At 41.1% G+C, this 21,038-nt stretch overlaps 1 protein-coding gene across 2 annotated transcripts in view; it reads right to left on the bottom strand.

The window, feature by feature from the left end:
* fat1a (FAT atypical cadherin 1a) overlaps positions 1 to 21,038 on the bottom strand; it is a 78,686-nt gene that overhangs the window by 22,758 nt on the left and 34,890 nt on the right. For both annotated transcript variants that reach the window (XM_065956569.1, XM_020647177.3), the window contains exons 5-10: positions 16,690 to 17,019; positions 15,117 to 15,333; positions 12,948 to 13,087; positions 5,716 to 5,991; positions 5,258 to 5,468; positions 553 to 4,626 (exon numbers count right to left, since the gene is read on the bottom strand). In XM_065956569.1, coding sequence (XP_065812641.1) covers positions 553 to 4,626; positions 5,258 to 5,468; positions 5,716 to 5,991; positions 12,948 to 13,087; positions 15,117 to 15,333; positions 16,690 to 17,019 — 5,248 coding nt within the window. The remainder of the gene's footprint in view (positions 1 to 552; positions 4,627 to 5,257; positions 5,469 to 5,715; positions 5,992 to 12,947; positions 13,088 to 15,116; positions 15,334 to 16,689; positions 17,020 to 21,038) is intronic.

The raw sequence follows: 21,038 nt of genomic DNA on the forward strand, positions 1-21,038 counted from the left end.
GCAGAAACAAAAGAAATCTGTCCTGATGTTTAAATCTACGTTCTCCAATAGATTATTAATCATTCTTAATAAGTATTTGTTACGTTTTCACAGAGCAAATTCACACTTCTTAGTCAAACATGTTGGCGTACAAGCCACCCTGCAAACTTCAAAAGAACATTAAATGCATGATCACTATGATATAATATAGCTGGTTTTCTGATTCCTCCAGATATTTTACTGACTTTGCAAAGTTATTCACACATGCAAATTAGCTCCAGAGGACGTATTTTTCCCCAGCCTATTTCAAAGCGTTATTCAGATGATTATTCATTTCTGTATTTTGATGACCTACATATTTGCCTTGAGCTTCAGAAGATTAGGCGATAACTCAGACTCCTAACAGATAATGGGACTGTGTAATGTTTCAAAGATGAGATATTATCACCATATTAAGTGGCATAAACAGATAATCCCCCTTAAGATCTGTTTATGTAAACTTACACAAAGGAGCAGGGAGTAAACTCTTGCAGCTTACTAATTATCTGTTTTGCAAAAATAATAAATGCCCACCTGTGATGAAATAGTTCACTTGTTTGTTGATGTCTTCAGAATCTTCATCTGTGGTGCTGAGGATAGCGATCACCCCGCTGGGAGGTGGATCATCTTCACTGACTGTGCCTTTGTAGATCTCTGCAGTGAAGCGCGGCGGGTTGTCGTTCACATCGGCGACTGTTACCTCCACCGTGGTGCCAGTGCTGTGTTGGATTTTGTCGCCTTGGTCCGTGGCAAGAACTGCAACTCTGTATTTGCTCATCTTTTCACGATCTAGCTCTTTTAAGGAGGTGACCCATCCAGTTTCACTATTAACAGCAAACAGCTCAGAGATCTCCTGCGAGTTCAGCTTGGGGTCCAGACTGTACACAACATGGCCGTTTGTTCCAGAGTCTTGGTCGTTGGCTTTGACTTGAATCACTTGAGTCCCGCTTGGAAGGTTTTCCACAATGACAGCCTCGTAAGGGTCTGACTCAAAAGCAGGTTTATTGTCATTTAGATCTTTGACCTGGATGTTCACATTGACTGATAAAGCTAACTCATAGTTCTTGTGTTTTGTTTCGCAAAGCAAAGTAAGTTGGTACCACTTGGTTGTCTCATGGTCAAGGCTTTTCTGAAGCTTCAAGGCTCCACTGTCTCTGTCCACAACAAACACGTCATCCTCATTGCTCTCAGGAGTGTTGCCCCTGACAAGACTGTAAACAACTGGTTGCTCACTCTGGGCCTGAATTACATCAATCTCTGTGCCAATGGGAAGGTCTTCAGCGATTGTGTAGCGGTAATGAGGTTCAGTGAATTTGGGGATTGGTGTCTCAGGTGCGACAATCCTGATGTAAACCTGTACAACAGAATATTTGGGTGGATTCCCAGTATCCTTTGCCCTTACAAAGAATGCATAGAGCGCATCTTCAAGTCCAATGAGACTCTCTTTGGTAACAATGACTCCAGAGGTTGGATGGATTTCAAAGTTTTCCTCCACATTTTCAACATCTGCTTCGATTGAATACTCAACATCAGCATTGCTTCCCTCATCCATGTCTGAAGCAGCAATTTTAACCACGGAGGTTCCTCTTGGGACATCTGATGAAATAGTGGCTTTGTACTCAGCTGCTCTGAATTGTGGGGCATTGTCATTGACATCTGTGAGAATTACATTGACGGTACAAAAGCCTACTTTTCCACCACCGTCTTTAGCGATGAGGGAAATTGGAATCACCTTTTCAACTGTATTCTCACGATCCAGGGTCTCTAGAGTGAAGATCTGTCCATTTTCATTGACAGAGAAGATGTCCTTTGCAAATTCATTGACGATTTGGTAAGTGATTTGCCCATAAATGCCTTCATCCTCATCTGTCGCCGTTGTTTCTGCCACCATTGTTCCAACATCCGAGTTCTCAAGAAGCTCTACTACATATTCCCCCTGAGAAAAAGTGGGGTTGTGGAAGTTGGCACCAATAACTGTAACCATGACAACAGCTGAGCTTCTGAACACACCGTCTGATACTGACACTTTGAGGTTGTAAAGAGGCTGCATATGTGGTCTACGGTGGTTGGAAATGACAATGGCGCCTGTTTTTTTGTCGATGGAAAAGTTCTGATCTTCATTGCTGGATATAATGGAGAACTCCAAGTTTTCTGAATCTGAGCTGTCAGCATCTGATGCCTGGACTTGGGTGATGAAGTGTCCACGTGGGGCCAGCTCACTGATTGTAGTTTTGTACGTTTGCTCCGTAAACATTGGAGGGTTGTCATTCAAGTCAGTGACGTCAATTGTAACAATGACATCACTAGAGAGGGCTGGGACTCCTCCATCTACAACTCGAACTCTTAACTTATGCTGCTGGATTTCCTCATGGTCAAGAACTTGAGCTGTTGAGATCATTCCGGTGTCACGATCTATGCTAAAATAATCTGAACTCTTCCCCTTTTCCTCGACCAACTGAAAGAACAGTTCCTGATTATTACCAGTATCAGAATCTTTGGCATCAACTTGCAAAATGGAGGTACCAATAACAGAGGCCTCTGAAATATTGGCATAGTAGGCACTGGACAGAAACACAGGGGTGTTGTCATTTACATCTTCCAGAATGATATCAACAAACACTTCAGAGTGTGCTGCTGTCAGGGAATCTGTGGCTCTTACATTTAACTTATAAGCAGGATGTGTCTCGAAGTCCAGAGGCTGAATCACATGTATTACACCTGTGTTAAAATCTATTGAGAACTGTTTGAAAGGATCACCCTCAGAGATGGTGTACACAATACGAGGTCCTTCAGAATCATTTGCCTGAACATGGAGCACTGGTGTGTGTAACTGTATATTTTCAGGAATTTCAATGCTGTAAAAAGGCTTTTCAAACACAGGCATTGCTTTGTTCACCACTGTTATTGGCACTTCTACTTCTGCTGAGAGTGCTGGCTCTCCATTATCCTTTGCCATAACAACGATGACAAAGTCTGTGTTGAGCGACTCAGCCTCAAATTTCTTTTTGACTGAGATTTCACCAGAGGGGCTTATTTGAAAGTGCTCCTGGTGTTCCTTCAGGCTGTAATTGATAGCTGCATTTGGGCCCATGTCTTTGTCCACTGTTGTGACTTGTCGAATGACCTGGCCTACCTCTGCATCTATCTGGACAAGGGCATGATAGGGAAGGTTCACAAACATAGGCTTGTTGTCGTTCTCATCTTCCACCATCACAGTTACTAGAACGTGGGCCCCATCTTCAGATTTGTCCTCTCTGGTGACCTCAACAACTATATCAAATGTGTCCTGTGCCTCACGATCAAAGGGAATTCCAGTGGTCGAGATCACACCAGATGTGCGGCTGATTTCGAACCTGCTGTCAGGGTTCAGGATTTTGTAAAACAAAGGCTCGTTCACCTGATTTCCAACAGCAGCAATGACTGCGAGTCTTTTCTTCACCGAAGAGTTCTCTTGGATGTAGGCTTTGTAGGTCTCTCTGGTGAATTTCAACTTACTTTCTTTGTTTTCCTTTACATTTATCTTTACTGGAGCAACAGTTGCAAATCTACCATCAGAAACCCGAACATTCAATTCGTATCTGCTCCTAAACTGTGTGACATTCTGAATAGAGATAATGCCTGTGATTGGATCCATTTTAAATTTATCACCAATATTGCCCTCAGAGATGAAGAAGAGTAGTTTGGAGTTAGGCCCAGAGTCTGAGTCTGTAGCATTGACTTGAATGACCTCCACCCCTTTGAATGTTGGAACAATGACTGTTGTCTCGTATAGTTTTTGGCTAAAAACTGGAGGGCAGTCATTAACATCAATGACTTCAATTGTCACGTTAGCCGCTAATTCTGCAAACAGGCGTGGCATTCCTTGATCGTGGACCTGGACTGTGAAGTGGAAAACATTCCTTTGTTCATAATCCAAAGCTGCTGTGGTTCTGATTGCTCCAGTACTTGAGTCAATGGCAAAATAGTTATGTGCAAAAGGTTCCACAATTTGATAGATGAGCATGGCATTTTTGTCACAATCAGCATCAGATGCACGGATAACAAAAGGAGTGTTTGCTTGGGTCAGGACAATGCTGTTGACTGGGGCTGACTCGCTGATTACACCTTTGAATTCCCTCTGGATAAAGACAGGAGCATTGTCATTTTCATCCTTTAGATGAATAAGAAGAGTAGTGTTGCGGGCAAATCCTGCCATGTTTGTTCCCTGTATGATCAGCACATATTGAGGGATGGTCTCATAATCTAAAGCTTTTTGGGTCACGACAACTCCGGAGTTTGGGTTTATGTCAAATGCATTGTTTATGTTGCCACCTTTTATTTGATAGAATACAGAAGACTGGCTGACAGCTGTCACCAAGCTCACAAAACTTCCAGGATGTGCTGATTCACTGACTTCTGCAGAAAACTCTTTTTCTGTGAATCTGGGGGCTGCATTGTCAGAAACTGTTACCACAATGTGAGCAGTGGCTGTGGTTGATAGTGGAGATATTCCGTTGTCAGATGCCTTAATGGTGAGTTCGAATTGGGTTTTGCTGCCGCGATCAAGCTCTTTGGCTACTGTAATGGTTCCAAGAACAGGGTCAATGGCGAATGAGTTTGCAAAATTTCCTGAAAAGAAAGAGAGACAGAAGAACATCAGTTATACAGTTATATCTGTATGTGGGCAAAAACCCAATGTGAAAAAAAATCTTGCAGAAAACACTTGCTAGAAATATAAGGAAGGTTGATGAGCATTATTGAAACACAACATAGATTGAATGGCAATAGGTTATCTAGCTGTGTTTCAAAATAGAAAATGTATCAGTTTCATTCATTATTTGTATGGATAAAAAAGGTCAGCAGTAATATAATAATAAACAAAGCAAGCTAAATATCAGATGCATTGAGTCACCTCCGCTATGTGAAAAATGCATAGATCCCAACAAAAAGCGAATAACTGCATGTTGTTCTCATAGAACAGCGTATTGTTGGAAAAAGCCATCGTGGGAAATTGTTAGCAAGGAACTGCCCCTCTCTTATGTATTTGAAGATCCTCTAGACAAAGTCCTCAATATTCTCCTACTCTTTGTAAAGTATGCCATTCATGATCAAGTTTCAGTGGGCTGCAGGACTCCAAATGACTCATACATTTTTACGAGCTGATTTCATTTGCATTAGGTTACAATGAAAGCTTTCTGCAGTGACACAAAACCGAGGGAAATTGTGGCTCAACAGAGTGGCACAGCAACTGTGTGTTTACCTGATTCAATGCTGTAGACAATCTCTGCATTAGGGCCCTTGTCTTTGTCCAGAGCTGTGACCTGCAGTACAGCCGAGCCTACAGCTGCAGATTCGAACACTCGGCCGGAGTACGGCGTGCCTATAAACCAGGGCACATTGTCATTTGTGTCACCCACATTGACAATGACACGCACAAGGTTTCTCTTTACTGGAATGTCCTGATCTCGAACCTAGAGAATGGACATTTAGAGAGAGACAGAAGTTGAAGGGGAGAAAGAAAACCCGGCAGACAAGAGCATTAGAACACCACTTTATATAAACTATTCACATTTAAAAAAAACAAGGAACAAAAAAGCAAATTCTCTTAATTTTGTGTCTTTTCCACTTTTGCAATACATTTTTTTTTTAAACAATTTGAAGGAACTTCTTCTTATTGATTAAACCACTGTTTAATTGTCAGCGTTTATTGATTCATACCATGACTGTGAGGACGTGGCGATGCATAGTCTCGTGATCCAGTGGCTCAGTGGTGTACAAAGTGCCTGTTCCCGGGTCAAGTCGGAACTTTCGCAAACTGAAGGGATCTGTGCTACTGAGAAGTGTAAAGGTCAGTTTGTTCTTCTCATCTCTGTCCACAGCGCTGATTTGAAGGACTTCAGTCCCCGCCGGATCGTCTTCAGAGACATTCACCTCATAATAACTCTGAGAGAACTGTGGCCGGTGGTTGTTGGTGTCAATGACCCGGATAAGCACCTGTAAGAGAGGAAAAAGGAGATGACTTTGTCATCAGACTAGTGCTTGGAATCATATACAGTATGTGAACTCTATTTTGAACTATTCAAATTTGTGCACTAAGTTTAGTCCCTAATGGCCCAACCCCATGATGAACCAGTCAAAATGAATCCTGTGTTCGATTTAGTGTTTAACATTTATATCATAGAAGTAGGTGATTCAGTTTAGAGGACATGTTAAACAAGTGTTAAGTCCGAGGCCTTTCCATGAATTTCATTTATATAGAACTTATCTCATGGTGATATTACTTTAAGGATGTATTCATAAGGTTTGTTGTTTCTGTTTGCAGTTAAATATTCAGCAACTGTATTCACAAACAATTGTTAGGATTTAAATCCAGTGCAACACATTTCTAAACATACTCCATGTTCTTGCCTTAGACAGCATAAAGTGCAGTCTTTGTGTTTTTTCCCCTCACACATAACAAAGACAACATCCCCAAACTGTAAAATTCCAGTGGGAGCATGTTTTATCAACACCAGCCACTCGTCTACTGGACTTCCGACAGAGGATTATGGAGAGCTGCTGGAATGCCATCTCTGCTTCCCAAACAGCAAGGGGGGGAGTTCTACCATTGCCAAACATGGGGAACAAAGGGATCAGCCCAGATTAGACACCTGCATACCAAACACAAGGGGGTGATGTCCCGCAAGGCAGCAGACCAAGCTGAGCTGTTTGTTGCAGGAACAGCGAGGGGGGACGGCAGTCAAAAAAGCTCTGACCAGCTGACAACTCACTAGCTGACCAGGATCTGTCAGATCTGCGGTTGTTTTTGTCATAATACTGTTAGTGGAGTGCTGTGAGACTATATCAGAGACAAATATAGACTCAACCTGACAGCACTGATAGCATTTACAATCTGGTGTGTGCTGTGATTTTGGCAATGCTGCTGAGACTCACAGATGTCATCTTGTAGGGGTGCGTTGGGCTGCATGCGTTGTTAGCTGGCTGTTTGCCACAAGTCATGTGTCATAGGGTACACCGCTAATCAGGACGCGTAATTCTAAACAAATCCACTCATCTAATGAGACATTAACCCCAAAAAAAAGTGTTTGAAACAGGGCCTCTAGAGTAGGTTTCACCATCAAGAGCCTGGCAATCTATCTCATTCCAAGCAGGTCTTCTCATGTCATGCCAGACATCGTATAGCAACAGATCCCTGATGTCTCACAATCCACCTCCAACTCATACAAAGACGCACATGCATGCACCCACACATCCAGGATCATAAAATTGTCACCGCCACACAAAAGAGGCTGTCCAATGTGTCTCAATCTGGCAAGCGTCAGATAACACGTCTTGTGAATTGCGAGTAAGGTGGCAAGGGCTGATAGTGCTGTCAAGAAGCAGAAAGCAATTGGACCTGGTCAGTAGTATCCACATCTATCCACAATGTATTTTTTCATATGGTTTAGAAGGCACAGAAAGGCTATTCAGCAGACTCCCCCGAGCCCCCATCTGCACACAAACTTGGCTTTCCCCTCTGCGAGAAGGCTCTACAACACTTCAAAAGGAACTTTGCCCTCAAACAACACAAAACGGCATGATACAGCCTCACTGCAGCAGAAATGCTGGTGTGGAAGGAAAAACAAGTCTGCAGTCTTTGTATATGGCTACCTCTGGGAATGCTGGAGAGGAACAAGATTGGGACTCAGACACAGACGTGACAGATGGAGATACGAAGAAAAAAAAACTGTTCTGTGAGGTTGAGATGAAAGTAAGAGAAGTGAGAGTGAGAAAGCAAAGAAAGCTAAGGGAAATGGTCAAATTTAGAAAAAAAGAGGTAATAAAAGATAAGAATAAAATGCAAAGAAGTCCAGGAAGCAGAAAAAAGGAGCCCCAGGTACAATAGTAAGCTTTGAAACTGAAGGCAATGAATACACACAAGTATGAGTGAATAAGGTGAACCTTTCAGGGAGACATAAAGAGAGTCTTTGTAATGTGGAGTGAGATAACATGAGAAGCAGGAGACCAGGAACAGATTGTGTGCAGAACAGCTTGAGGTACTTCTGCACAGCCAAGGGAGTATGTCATATAGCTGAAGATGGGGGAAGGGAGGCCGGGGCCGCATGCCGAGGCTGCCTTGTTGGCACAGATTATAGCTATGAGGTGCCCAAGCTAGAATAAAAAAACCCCTTGACTACATCAGCTGATTCTTCAGAGACGCCTTCATAGAAATATAACCGTCAGTTGCAAAACACACCACAGAAAGCCAACTGTTTCACATCCCACAGACTGCTCGCTTCATACCTATTAAGGCTGCATTTTAAACTATTCTCTCGTCTTGTAGTTTGTTCCTGTAATTCGAAAATAAAAAGACATTGAAGAACAAAGGTGTGCCTAAAATGACCACAAAGCCAGTAGAACCTTTTAAATAATGAATCCCCTCTTTTGTTGCACACCAAACAAGACAAGCAGGAGCTCTTATTGTGCTCATTGTCCTCCTGTGCCGTGCGTAGGAGAGGAAGCCCCCCTGCCAGGTGGCAGGTTCTGGGCAAAGGCAGGGCACTGGCACCGAGCACTCCAACATGTTCCCAAAACAGGATTAACACAGCCCACTACCCACAAAGGTCCAGCACTCATTTGCGCTCCCCCCCCCCCCCCCCCCCCATCCTGAATAATCATCATCGCTGCACGCCTGGCCAATGAGTGTGCAGCTTTTATTTAAAAAGGAAGAGGAAGAAAACCTTTAGAAGAGGGCTAGAGGGAGACAAAACAAAAAGAAGTAAAAGAAAAGCTTCCAGTGAGTGAAAAAATAGGGCAGCAAGTCTTCTAAGCTTCCACATGATTTTGATTTGAGGAAAAGATAAGACCAACTTGATGCTTGCACGAGGTGCTCTTCATGTGCATGATCAGGAGGATCTCATTTGCAGTGAAATTCTGGATGAATTGTTTTGAAAAAGTGAACAAAACACTTTCCCCAAAGAAGACAAATCTATTCTCACTGACATACAACTCTTTCAAGATTTTCGACTGATATTCTCTCTCCATAGATTCATTTCTGTTGCAAGAATAGAGACAGAGAAAACCCATTACTCAACACCAGTCCTAAAACTTAACAATCAAGTGTATTAACTAGCACAGAGAATTAATCCTTTTCAGAGCGGTTTGGCAGAACAATTTAACAACCTTTGCCCTGTTGGTTACTACTTATGGTTACAGAAAACATGCACTTCTCAGCAAGAGGTGCATTTACAGACAGCACTGAACAATGTTATCGGATAAACAAGTTATTAGCCAAAACACTCATGGGGCTTAGCTGCAAAATTATGGACTAACACAAGTTTTCTTTCAGTCACTTTTGTGTGAAATACTGTGATAACAATACTTTTCTTTTTTACACTTTGGGCTGTTTTTTTTTTTATCAGTAAAATTCCAAATTTGGACAGTTTCTGCAGTCTCAGCTGAGTCTATTTGCCTCTTTCAGCCACATATTTGGCTCTCGGGATATCCCAGGCAGCCGGCCTAAATCACAAAGTTGGTTCATGGAGAACACAGATTCAGTAAATCTGCAGAAAACAGCTGACCTACAGCAGCCAGTTGGATATACAAGACTGCATGTGACACACTAACACACATCCGCAATAGAGCCTATCAGTTGCAGCTCTATTAATATATACTAAATTATGCACATTCAAGTTGGAAGGCAGCGAGGAAGAGTGCACTGTTACATGATTAGCTTCATGTGATACACCATGCATGTGATCTGTGTCCCATTTATGTCTTTATAGTAGTTATAATACAACTTGCCATCACATCGTACTTGAGGAAGTGTGTAAAAATACAAGATGCTAGTCGTTTCCACTTCCATTTAAGGATTTTGACATGACCTTCCAAGGTCAATACATTCTGTTCATTTAAAGGTCACATACTGTCTGTGAAGTTTCTTGTTATAAATCCACTATGATCCTGTATTAGATCATGCCTATGGAAGGCAGACTCAGAGGGCAGAACAATCACCTAGCTGTGGGAGTGTCATCCACCTGGGGGTTGGAGTGTATTTTGCACAATATGTGACCTTAATGACTGAATGTCTACATGTTCATTAAAATATTTTAACTTCACATTCCAAACGTTCATTGCAAAGAAATATAAATGTAAATGTAAGGAAGGCTACATATTTTGTTGATGTCATGAAATATAATGATGTCATCAATGCATTTGACACCATATCTTTGGTTGTCTAGCAAGTGCATAATACTTTTCTGTCCTGAGTCAATACAATAGAAATAACGTAAAAGTACAGACAGTAGAATATGATATTTGTTGTAATGGAAAAGCCAAAAATGTTGCAAGCTATCACAAGCTAATTGCCGGTGTTTGGCACCTGCCTGTCCAACAGAAAGCAGACCAACTGCGTGTCCACAAGTGATAGCGAACTGAAGGTTCTCCCTCGTTTAGGAACGAGCTTTACCTGTGTGGTGTTTCGCCTCACTATGATCGTATTGTCTCTTCTTTGCTGCAATATATTCAAAGGTTTGAATGGTGTCCAATCGCTTAATTGTATCTACTCCCAATCACGTGCTCAACCAAGTACAGGCAGAGGACAGCGTCTCTGCAGACAGAGTTACCGCCACATGTGTATGGAGGCCCTCAAGTTGATTAAGCTGCATTACTTTTGTATAAGTCAATAATTTTTTCAGAAAAAAATTGATGACTCTATCATCAAGAAGTCTATTAAGTGACCCTGTGTTTTTGAACACTATATGAATTAGATCATTCCCTGTAAAATGAAGCGCACCCAGTCCAACGGAGAATCAATTCCTGCTGAGAATTAGACCTTTGGAATGGGTTAACCTTTGACTGTGATTAATTTGACTTAAAATGCCACTGCAGGCAGAATTGCTGAGAGGCTTTTAAATCAGTTAATGTTGCCATGCCTCTAAAGAAAGTGCTTCATAGTGAGAGGAAATCACGGATGAGAAAATAGGCACTTTGTGGCTGTTTTTTTTAAACTTGTGCATTAAACCAAAGGACGCGCTTGCTTCCGTGGATGAGCTGCAAAATACCAGAGAAGGCGGCGCTTCATCCGAGGCTCAGTGGAGCACGTCAACCAGATGATGAAAGGCTTTATTCACACAGAGTGACAACAAATAAGATTCTTTTCCCTCTACAGTTCTCTGAAGCTCCCCTTTGAGGACAAAGGACAAAACATTTTGAACGCTACCATTCCACAGGACACAAACTACCTTGTATTAATGTTCAAAATCTCATGGACAGGGCATGACCATCTGAATAAAAAACTAGAGACAACTTGCTACTAAAACGCTCTTAATATGGGGGTTCAGCGCTATCAGCTGGGGAGCCAGACATATGCAAGTAGGAATAAATCAGCATATTAATATATTAAAATGAAAATCTACTACTGCTGTTTGAGTTTATTTATTCTGGCTCTAATAGGTATCATGGTGTATTGTTTTTCAGTTTCCAGACTGTAAAACAGGCATCACGTGTGAGTGCTATATGTTTAGTTATTTAGGGTCCAATCAGGAGAGACAGAGGCCATCTGTTCCTCTCAGAGAAAAGTAAGAGAAGGTTCACAGGTTCAGAGAGACATGGCAGAGGGGATTGAGAGGGAGAGAGAATGTACACTTAAAAAAAAGAGTTCTGGCTAGACGCCACCATCATCACAGCGACTCTGCGTCAGGAATGAGACAATGGAAGATTCCTGAAGTTCAACGCTACAATGAGACGGTTGAGAACAGAAGAGGAGGAACAATGATGGCCCACATCATGGTTTAACACATTTTTTAAAAATCCTGGAAAAATCACCATGGAATATTCTCTCTTTCTTTCAGTCTTTTTTTTTGTTGTTGCTCTTTTTCTGTCTTTCTGTCTATTTCTTTCCTTCTCTCTTTGATTCTTTTCCTCTTTCTTCTCTTTTTCTATTTTTCCAACTTATTGTTTTTTTCATTCCTCTGCTCTGATTTTTTTTTTCTTTCTTTCTGTTCTTATTTCTTTCTTTACTCTTTCTTTCTGTCTTTCTTTCTTTCAATAAAAACATGACCTATATCTCTGTATTAGTCAGCTGCAGAACTCCTATTGTTAAATGAAAGAAAATGTGATTATTCTTTTTATTCCTATATTATATTATATTTGATTTGATTTATTTATTCTGAACATGTAACATAAGACAAATGTGAACATAAAAAAAACAGAGAAAATAAATTACAATTACAAACAGTGGAAAGTATAATTTAGAAGAAAAAAAATGTCGGACATTAAGCTATTTTAAGTTACAAGTCCGAAAAGGAGATAGATTTGATTATATGTTTACCACGGTCATATCTTTATAATAAATAGTAATGTGCAGCCTTAAGATGGTTATCATAGATCAGCATTAAGACTAGCAACAGTGGGGAAAGTAAGCCTGGCTGCCAGAATGTGCAATCAACCAGGTTGCCAGGCAATCAGCTAGGACCGCACATCCAGAAAAGGAGTGCCATGCATACCACCTTTGAGCATATTTCAAAGATGGCAACATATTTCTCAAAATAAAAGATCTGTCTCCTTCATTGGTGGGCTGATAAGTGAAAATCTGGTGCTAAAACAGAGTTGGATCACACCCCACAATCAGCTCCAGGCGATGTAATAAGATCTTTAAGCACAACAAAGCCTGACTCTGTCACATCCCATGCTCTTTGTATTTTATCTGCTCATATGTTACACAGTTGTGTGACACAGTTAGAAGTCAGGTCATGAAGGGATGTAAGGAAACTAAAACCAATAATCTGTCCCGTTCCTGGTTGAGAGCAATGAAAGCGTCACAAAACAAACATATTCCAACAAACAGGACGCTTTGGCCATCGCTTCACTCATTACCTATCACTTCCCTGCTGCTATTCCACGCATGAGCAAAACAGGAACATGACAACTGCCTCATCAGCTTCCAACCATTTCATTAGCGTTTCAATTACCTGGGTGCTGACAGTTCGCGTCCCATCTGTGGCTTCCACCGTCAGGTTGTAATTTGATTTCTGCTCTGTGTCCAGGGGCCGTGCAACAATCAAGGTTCCACTGGCCTTGCCAATGTCAAAGCGGCTGTCATAATTACCACCTGTGGAATCATTTTTTTGTACAAACAGAAAAACAAAAGATTAGTGACAAATCATTGCTTGGTTGTCTGCATGTAGCATGGATACACAAACATTCAGTGGGGGTGCTGAACTAGACAAACAAACATACATTTTCTTGCCGTGCTGATGTCATACATTATAAAAAGCTACGCTAATGTAGAAGTCATTACTTTGTTTATCCACGTAATAGCTATTTCATGCAATCAACCCTAGAACATCCCTTTATATCGAATGCATTACTTAACTCTTAGCATGAACCAAACAACACAGGGATGAAATGAAGCTCTGAATCACACAGTGGAAGGAGAGGAGGATTTTGTCTAAATCAGGTCACAGGTTTTAAGGAAAAGATGTGGCACGACATCAATCCAACAGCACAACACAATTGAACCACAGCCCACAGGCAGCACCAACACACAGTGTAGGATGAATCTCTTAATACAAGCATACAAGCACGGCCTATTAGGAGATCCCAGCAGCTACCTTCTGCTGTACAGTTGTGGTCACAAGCCATCTGAAGGATGTAAAACATCTCAGTATCCTCTATGCCGTCTTGCAAAAATCCAACCAAACAGAACATTCCAGAGAAAAGAAGGAAGCAGTAGCAGAGCACAGAGAGAGAGAGAGAAGAGAGAAGAAAAAGAGAAGTGTCAGTCAGGCATTGATTAGAGGGCGGACAGGCTGGGAGGAAGGGAGAAAAGGCAAGCACTTTTTTTCCTTTTTTTTTGGACGTAGTCAATTTAAGCCTTCTCATGCATTTATTGTCTATCATCATTCAACAGGACTAAGGACTTTTTCCATGTTAACACTTCAATGAAGGGCTGTCAATAACACTTGAATAAACTTCATTTCAGTTGGCTTACAATGAGAGCTATGAAAGATGTCAACACCTATTGTTGTGTGACCTATTATTTTTTTTGACACAATTCTGTTGTCTTGGTGCTTAACAATGGCAGAGAGCAAATACAGAAAAAGGAGAAAATGAGAGAAAATGGTTCAAAGTTTTGATTCTAGAAGTCTAAAAAGCGTGAAGTAGAAACCTGCCTTTCCTTCACTGTTCACTGAATGTTTATTTAAATGACGTCTCTGTGCTGTGACTTCTATTTAACCTGAATTAGACCTAGAGCTGCAGATTTTGTATCATGCATGTCTTGGACCGATTGGAAATGGGGCACAATGTCAACAAACAAATATGTGTCTTCACCTTTAATTAAACTACTTCTGAAATGAAATTGATTGGGTTGACATTCAGCCTGACTAAGAAATGAGTATTAGAACCCAAGAATCAGGTCTAAATCAGCCTTGAATGGTACAGCGTATGTCAAGCTTTAATCAAACTACTTCTCCTGAAATGTAGCAGTGTAAAATATTGGAGGTTAATAAAAAAACAGCTACAAACATTTTTAATTGATCAAAATTGAGATTTTTCAATTACACACTACAGCAGATAAAAATATCAATACGTCTATTAAGTTTTGAATCTATGCTTATCAGTTTTAAGGCAGGGCTATGTCCTCCTTCAATCCTGGCCTTATTTAATCAGTTTTATAAAACTAGGAAAAGACGTATGATTTTTGCACAACATTATAAATTCTTGAGGCAAACGCATGTTAATGTTTAACCCTTACAAATATGTAGATTGTTTTGCTTTGTTTGGTTAAGGCCGCTAACATAGCTAACATCAGATTTCTACTGATAAACTTGAGAACTCCTCCTTTAATTCTGACTCTTGTCCGCCATGCTTGATGATATAAAATGAAAGATTACTATCCTCTCAACTGTCGCTCTATTTCATTTCATTGAGTCCCTATTTCCCAGACATCTCACATACAAACACTTTGTTAGTCATAAAGTGTACAAGTAGTTCTACCTACAAAGCTTTTCTATGTCAAAGAGCATTTCTACAGTTTGCATGCACACACGCACGCACGCACACACGCACACACACACACACACACACACACACACACACACCCACAATGTCAAAGATGTCAATGCTGACAGAAGTACCTGTGATTTCGAACCACACAGGAACATCAGAGGATTCGGTGGCAACCACGCCCACCATGTGAGCCACGGGGTCACTTTCCATGACTGAAAAGGTGAAGGGGGACTCCTCGAAAAGCAGGGGAGCCGCATCGGCCGGCAATTCCGGTTTGGTAATCCACTCAATATGGAGGCGACAAGTGGAGGATTTCTGAGGACGCCCATTGTCAACGGCTTTAATCTGAGATGGGGGCAGAGAAAGACCGTGTTAGACGGTGTTATGTAACATTCTGTAGCAAATTAGTTTCCTGCACAGCTCTCTGACACCTTCTCTGCATGAATGTCTTTAGGAAAAATAAAACACAGGGAAGTTTGCTGAAATACCTAAAAATGAATGAAAAACATAGCACTACATACAAAGTGAATACAAACTGTGACGAACTTTCAATTCACAGCTGTATGTGAAACCCTGATTTAAGACTAAACTCACAGAATGATTTGTGTCTCAATCTTAATCTCACTCATCCCCTGAGCTGTCCACATGGCAAGGTATGTCTGAATATTCTGAATAACAATGACGCCTTTGTTTTGTAATCTTTTGTTCTCCAACCCTTTGTGTGGACGTCAATTACTGTAAACTGCATTGAACAGCATCTTCTTGCAAAAGTGAAAATAACTATGAATGGGGGATATAAAATCTGAGTTAAAAAAAAATAATTCAAAGCAAAAAATGTGGTTATTAAGTTTAATTACAGTAGTTTTTCACAGCCACTGGGATGACTAAATCATAGTTAAGGTCTTGATTTTTTAAATCTTTGTGAGGACGGCAGACATAATAATATATTTCAATTTCACACAAACGACTCGTTTCCCAGTCATTCTTCAAGACTCTTCCCAAAAAAAACAGCTGCCATAACTAAAAAATTATTGTATCAAGATGATCGCGCGAACAGTTAGCTAACAGCCAAAACAGTCGTGTCACATTAATGCTTGACTAATCCCCACAGTAATAGAAACATGGTGAGAACAGAGGAAGTAGACCCTTCATGATAATGAGATTTTATTGAGATATTTTGAGTTTCTGTGCAAAACAAAAATAGGTTCTCTATAGTGCAGTCTAGAGTAAATGCACGTTCTGAGTGATTTAATTCTATACTTGTGAATCAACATGATGTGTGTGGACCAATTAATTCTGGTTTGCAGTTTAAAAAAAAAGGGGAGTGCGGAGAAACACAAGGGGGCCAGAAAACATGAGAAGAAGAGGAGAATAAAGCAGTAAAACAATAAACAAGCATCTGTTGTAGAAATTCACTGCTCGCTAGAGAGACTATTAGGGCTTTCTCACTTGCTTTCTCACTTACTGTATGTGTGAACGCAAACAGGAGAGTTTCTCCTGCCAGCCCCCTCATGTTTTTTAACGCAGAAAGTGCGGGTGAGCTGACGCAGCAGGATACTATCCCGGTAAATTCACCTTGAGCGAGTGGGAGTGGCTGGGGTAGTTTATTCCCTATGACGTGTGCCATAAACTGAATGCACACGACCGTTGTGTTCTTTGTGTATAAAATTAAGAGGCTAAATCCCAGGATTATTCACTCACCGTAAGAATGTCGTATTCTCCAGCAGAGGAGAACTTCTTAGACGACACCAGGCCGGTTTTGGGCTCGATGAAAAACTTCCCGTTTTCATCTCCCGCCTCGATGCTGTAGGAGATCTCTGCGTTGGGTCCGTCATCTCGATCCGAGGCGATGACACGATACACCGGGTCTCTCTTTGTAGCTCTCTCTTTCTCCGGCCTCTCGCGCTCAGGGAGCTTGATCTTGTAGATCTTCTCCAGGAACAACGGTCTGTTGTCGTTCTCATCAAGGACCCGGACGATGACGCGGACAGTGGTGGATCTGGCTGGAACGCCGTGGTCTGTGACTGTGATCTGAGGGGGCAAAAAAAAAAGAAGAGTTTTAGGATGAAGTACATACTTTCAATAAGCTTGAGTCTGAACACATGGAAGCCAAATAATATATAATGTAGTGGTTGATAACCATTATCACTTGAAGAACGCCCACATTGTTTCCTTTTCTGGAGATCAATACACTAAAAACCAGAAAAGTTTAAAACTCCAACTCCAATATACTAATACTAAACTTATAACCAACTATTGTACAGTTTGTAAAGATGAAGAGCTGTGTAAAAAATCATATTCCTAGAAATGTACTAAACGATTAACTGAAAAAGAGAAGTGTGCTTTTTCCCTTCATCATGTGTCATCCCTCTTCTTGCCCAGGTCAACTGTCTTTCAAAATTGTCATCACAGCTTTGCAGCCATACCGATTCTATAACATCTGAATCAATACACGTATTTGCAATGAGCACATGACAATATATTGCTGTCTCGATTTTTTGAGCACAGCCCGAGCTCGGGGGTCCTGTCTCATTAACTCTCACACTAAAATAAATACACATCAGCAATACGTTGTCTTACATCCATGTATGAGTGGAGACAAGATGTTCCCTTTTTTTATCTCATCTCTACAGTATAATAAAGGAGCCCAGTCAAACACTTCAGTCATAAAGTACTGACATACACCCTGCTTCTCTCCGAAAAATATGTGTCCTCATGTTGTGAAAATAGGAAGACGTTTTTCACATCTACAAAGACACATCTCTGAGTCTTTTGGGTCAACATCCTCCAGTTAAAATATGAAAAAAATGTCACAACATGAGAGGGTTTAATGATGAGCTGTTAAACACATAGTATTCATAGTCAGATATCATTAGAGACATGAGATCATGTAAATGAGCCAATTGAGCAGACGGGGTATTTCTAAAGTGAAGCTGGGCCCACTGCCCACCCTGTTGATACATAATGTGTTTCATGTGGTGGCTAATATGATCTACAAACTTCCCTCGTATGAAATAACATTGGACATGCTTCTCTCTGATCATGACAACGGTAGCTTGTATGTAAGGCTGCTGCACAAAATAATCCACCAGAGCTAATTATTTTTTAATCAACCGCACCTCTTCAGTCTGATATCAACAGCTGCACTGACTCTCCTGCTGTGTATCAAACCTACAAAGATTTTGCACTGCTAATAAGCATTACGACTCACCCGCTCTCAACTATAGGCTGAGAGATCGTTTAAACCTCAGAAGTACTCGGTATAAAAGACAGAGGCGCGCAAGCTTCATCATTAGTGCAGCCTTAATGAAAATCATGGCATCTGGTGTTAGCGGAGGCATGCTAACACTTTGTCATATGAGCCATTATTTTACACCCTGATGTGTCTTTGGGTGTTTGAGTGCAGTTTAAGGAGTCTAATCAAAATCCAAAGCTACAAGCTGACTTGACAATTTTTTTATCAGTTCCTGTGCAAAAATGAGCTCAAAGGTTAAGTTTATAGATGTGTCCACATGCTGGCTGTGATGGGAGCATTTTCAAGCTTCAAGCTGCAAAAAATCAAAATAAAAAAAATACTGTGGAACAAATGCAGAACAAATGTCACAGTCATTTAAAACCATCTGTTAAGTGCTTCACTAAAAACAGTCAGGAGTCTGAGGCCAAGCACACACACACCATTGGGTTTCATAGTTTCAATTACTAAAGTAATGTGTTTTTGTTTTTCTCACAGTGTCCGCAGCTGTGTGTGCTGTTCACACGAGCGGCATTCACTAAATGAGATGAAAGGAACCATGAGGGGTGAATGTTCTTCTCAGGGAGGATGTGTTAGTGGCCGCCCTGAGAGTTTTGTCCTCATATATGTTCGCATAAAGTGCCTGATAACTCCTTTTATTTAAAGTTATTGTTAAGTACTGGAAACTAACTGCTCTGTTACTGTGTGCAGGCAGTACTATATCTCCACACATCCATCACTGGGTGTCTCTCTTTTGAGTTTTTCCATCAAAAGCCATTGTTTGGTAATTAGGAGAAGCAGACACAAAGGCAGACGATATAAAACCAGAGGGAGTGTGCCTGACTGCATTCGTTTAAAACTTTGGTGAAGTGAAGGGAAGAGAGGCAATTTATTATGTTCTGATTATCTGTTGCAAAACTTTGAACTTACTCTGAGCAACCACATGTGACTAATGTTGTGTGAATGCGTTCAATGTTAATTAAGATGAGCCGGGGAAACTGAGCAGGATTTGGGAAATCAGTAAGTGTAAACAGGTAGACGGTCCTTTGCTTTCATAATGGAAGGACTTGATTAAAGCTGAACTTTCAAAGCTTAGATGAAAGTAAAAATCACAGTTAATATCACGCTTATATTGCAAAGGAGATAATAATACCATCTGCTATAGTGGCAGCATTAATTAAGATGACTTATTTGCAACTCGGTATAAAAACATAGCTATTCCAAAGATGCAGAAATCTTCAACAAGGAAATCCAAAAGGGCCAAAGAGCTTTCAAACGTTTCACTTTGATGATGATTTTCAACCAGACAATACACACACAATGGAGTGTGTAAAAGCTGCTCCAGGGACTTCTCAATAGAGAAGGAACATATTGCAATGTGCACGGAAAACATGAAGGCAATCGTTAAGTCATTTGGTAGTAAATACAAGGAACAACTCTCTGTTATATCCTCACATGAAGAGAAGGCATTTTCTTTCGTCATGGTGTCTAATTTACTAGATCCTCACTCCTCTGACATTGTGGAAAGTGCAACAGCTTTATTCAAAGGAATATTTCAGGTCTTACAGTTATTTACATCTAAGGTGTATTCCACTGCATTTAAACAATTGGTGCTATTGAGTCATTCGCTTTCACTGTTTTAAAATCATTCTATCAAGATTTTTGTTGTACCTTATCTTATGTCAAACTCTGTGGTGTTCTGTTTCATTTAGTCAATCAATCTACAAAGTATTCAGAGTGTGTCTGGATAAAGACTACCCAGTAGATAATGGTCTTGCCATTGAAGTGTTCTTCCTTGTTATAGTTTGCCTGTTTTCTCTGCTTCACATCGCTTAAAACTTCCATTGAAATGTCCCACTTTGAAATACAAACATGTTTGGACACTGAATTTGAAGGAAAAGACAACAAATCGACAAATGGAAATGATCTCATATGAAAGTAAAATTGGTCAGAGCAGCAACCTGTCCAGGCTGAACCCTGACGTCTTGCCAACTGCATGCTGGGACAGGCCCCAGACAACAGATGTGAACAGCCCATTCACCTCTGCTTTCCCATTAGAATGCTCTCTCAGCGGTCCCAGGCCTGAATTTCAAGCATGTCCTGGCATGTCCCACTTTTTGCTATTTACCAACCCCCCCCCCCCCCCCCCCCACTTCTGAGACGGAGGGCTCTCTCTCATCCTGCCGCTACAGCCTACACTCAGACATCAGGAGCAGCTTTGCCTTTTCTCAAATTCCCCCACTGCCTCTCTCTCTCTATCTCTCTCTCTTTCTCACACAGACATACGACTGCAGCCTACCAACCCCCATCCATCTCATCATAAAAGCCAAAGCCCCCCTCCCGTGCTCCCTCCACCCCCTCTTGGCATTTGGTGCAAACAATGCTGACACAGCCCCCACCCTAATTGCTCCACATGTTCCACATGGCCCACATGTTTCGTTTCTTCTCCTACAACAAGCTCGTACAAAAACTTTGACACTAGCCGTTACTTCAGTTTGATTTGCTCCACCGGCTCTTATTTCACTCACAAAGACGCGTGCACACACACACACACATGCATTCTTCCGAGTCCTGGTTTACCCTCCATAAGCTGGATACACTGGGGTGTGTGTGGATGTGTTGGAGAGCCAATTGTAGCCTAAAGAGGTCTGTGCTGCTTCACGAATGTTTAGCCCCATAAAGAGCTTCCTGCTGAATGCACATAACCAGTGACCAACACACTCAAACTTCTCAAGTTACCATGGTAACACGGCTCTTCCAAGGCTGTGTTCACTCAGCCACTTGCTACTTATTTAGGTCAAAAGTTCCTTCCTTTAAA

Source organism: Labrus bergylta, chromosome 1 (genome assembly GCF_963930695.1).
Source record: "Labrus bergylta chromosome 1, fLabBer1.1, whole genome shotgun sequence".
Lineage (NCBI taxonomy): Eukaryota > Metazoa > Chordata > Actinopteri > Labriformes > Labridae > Labrus > Labrus bergylta.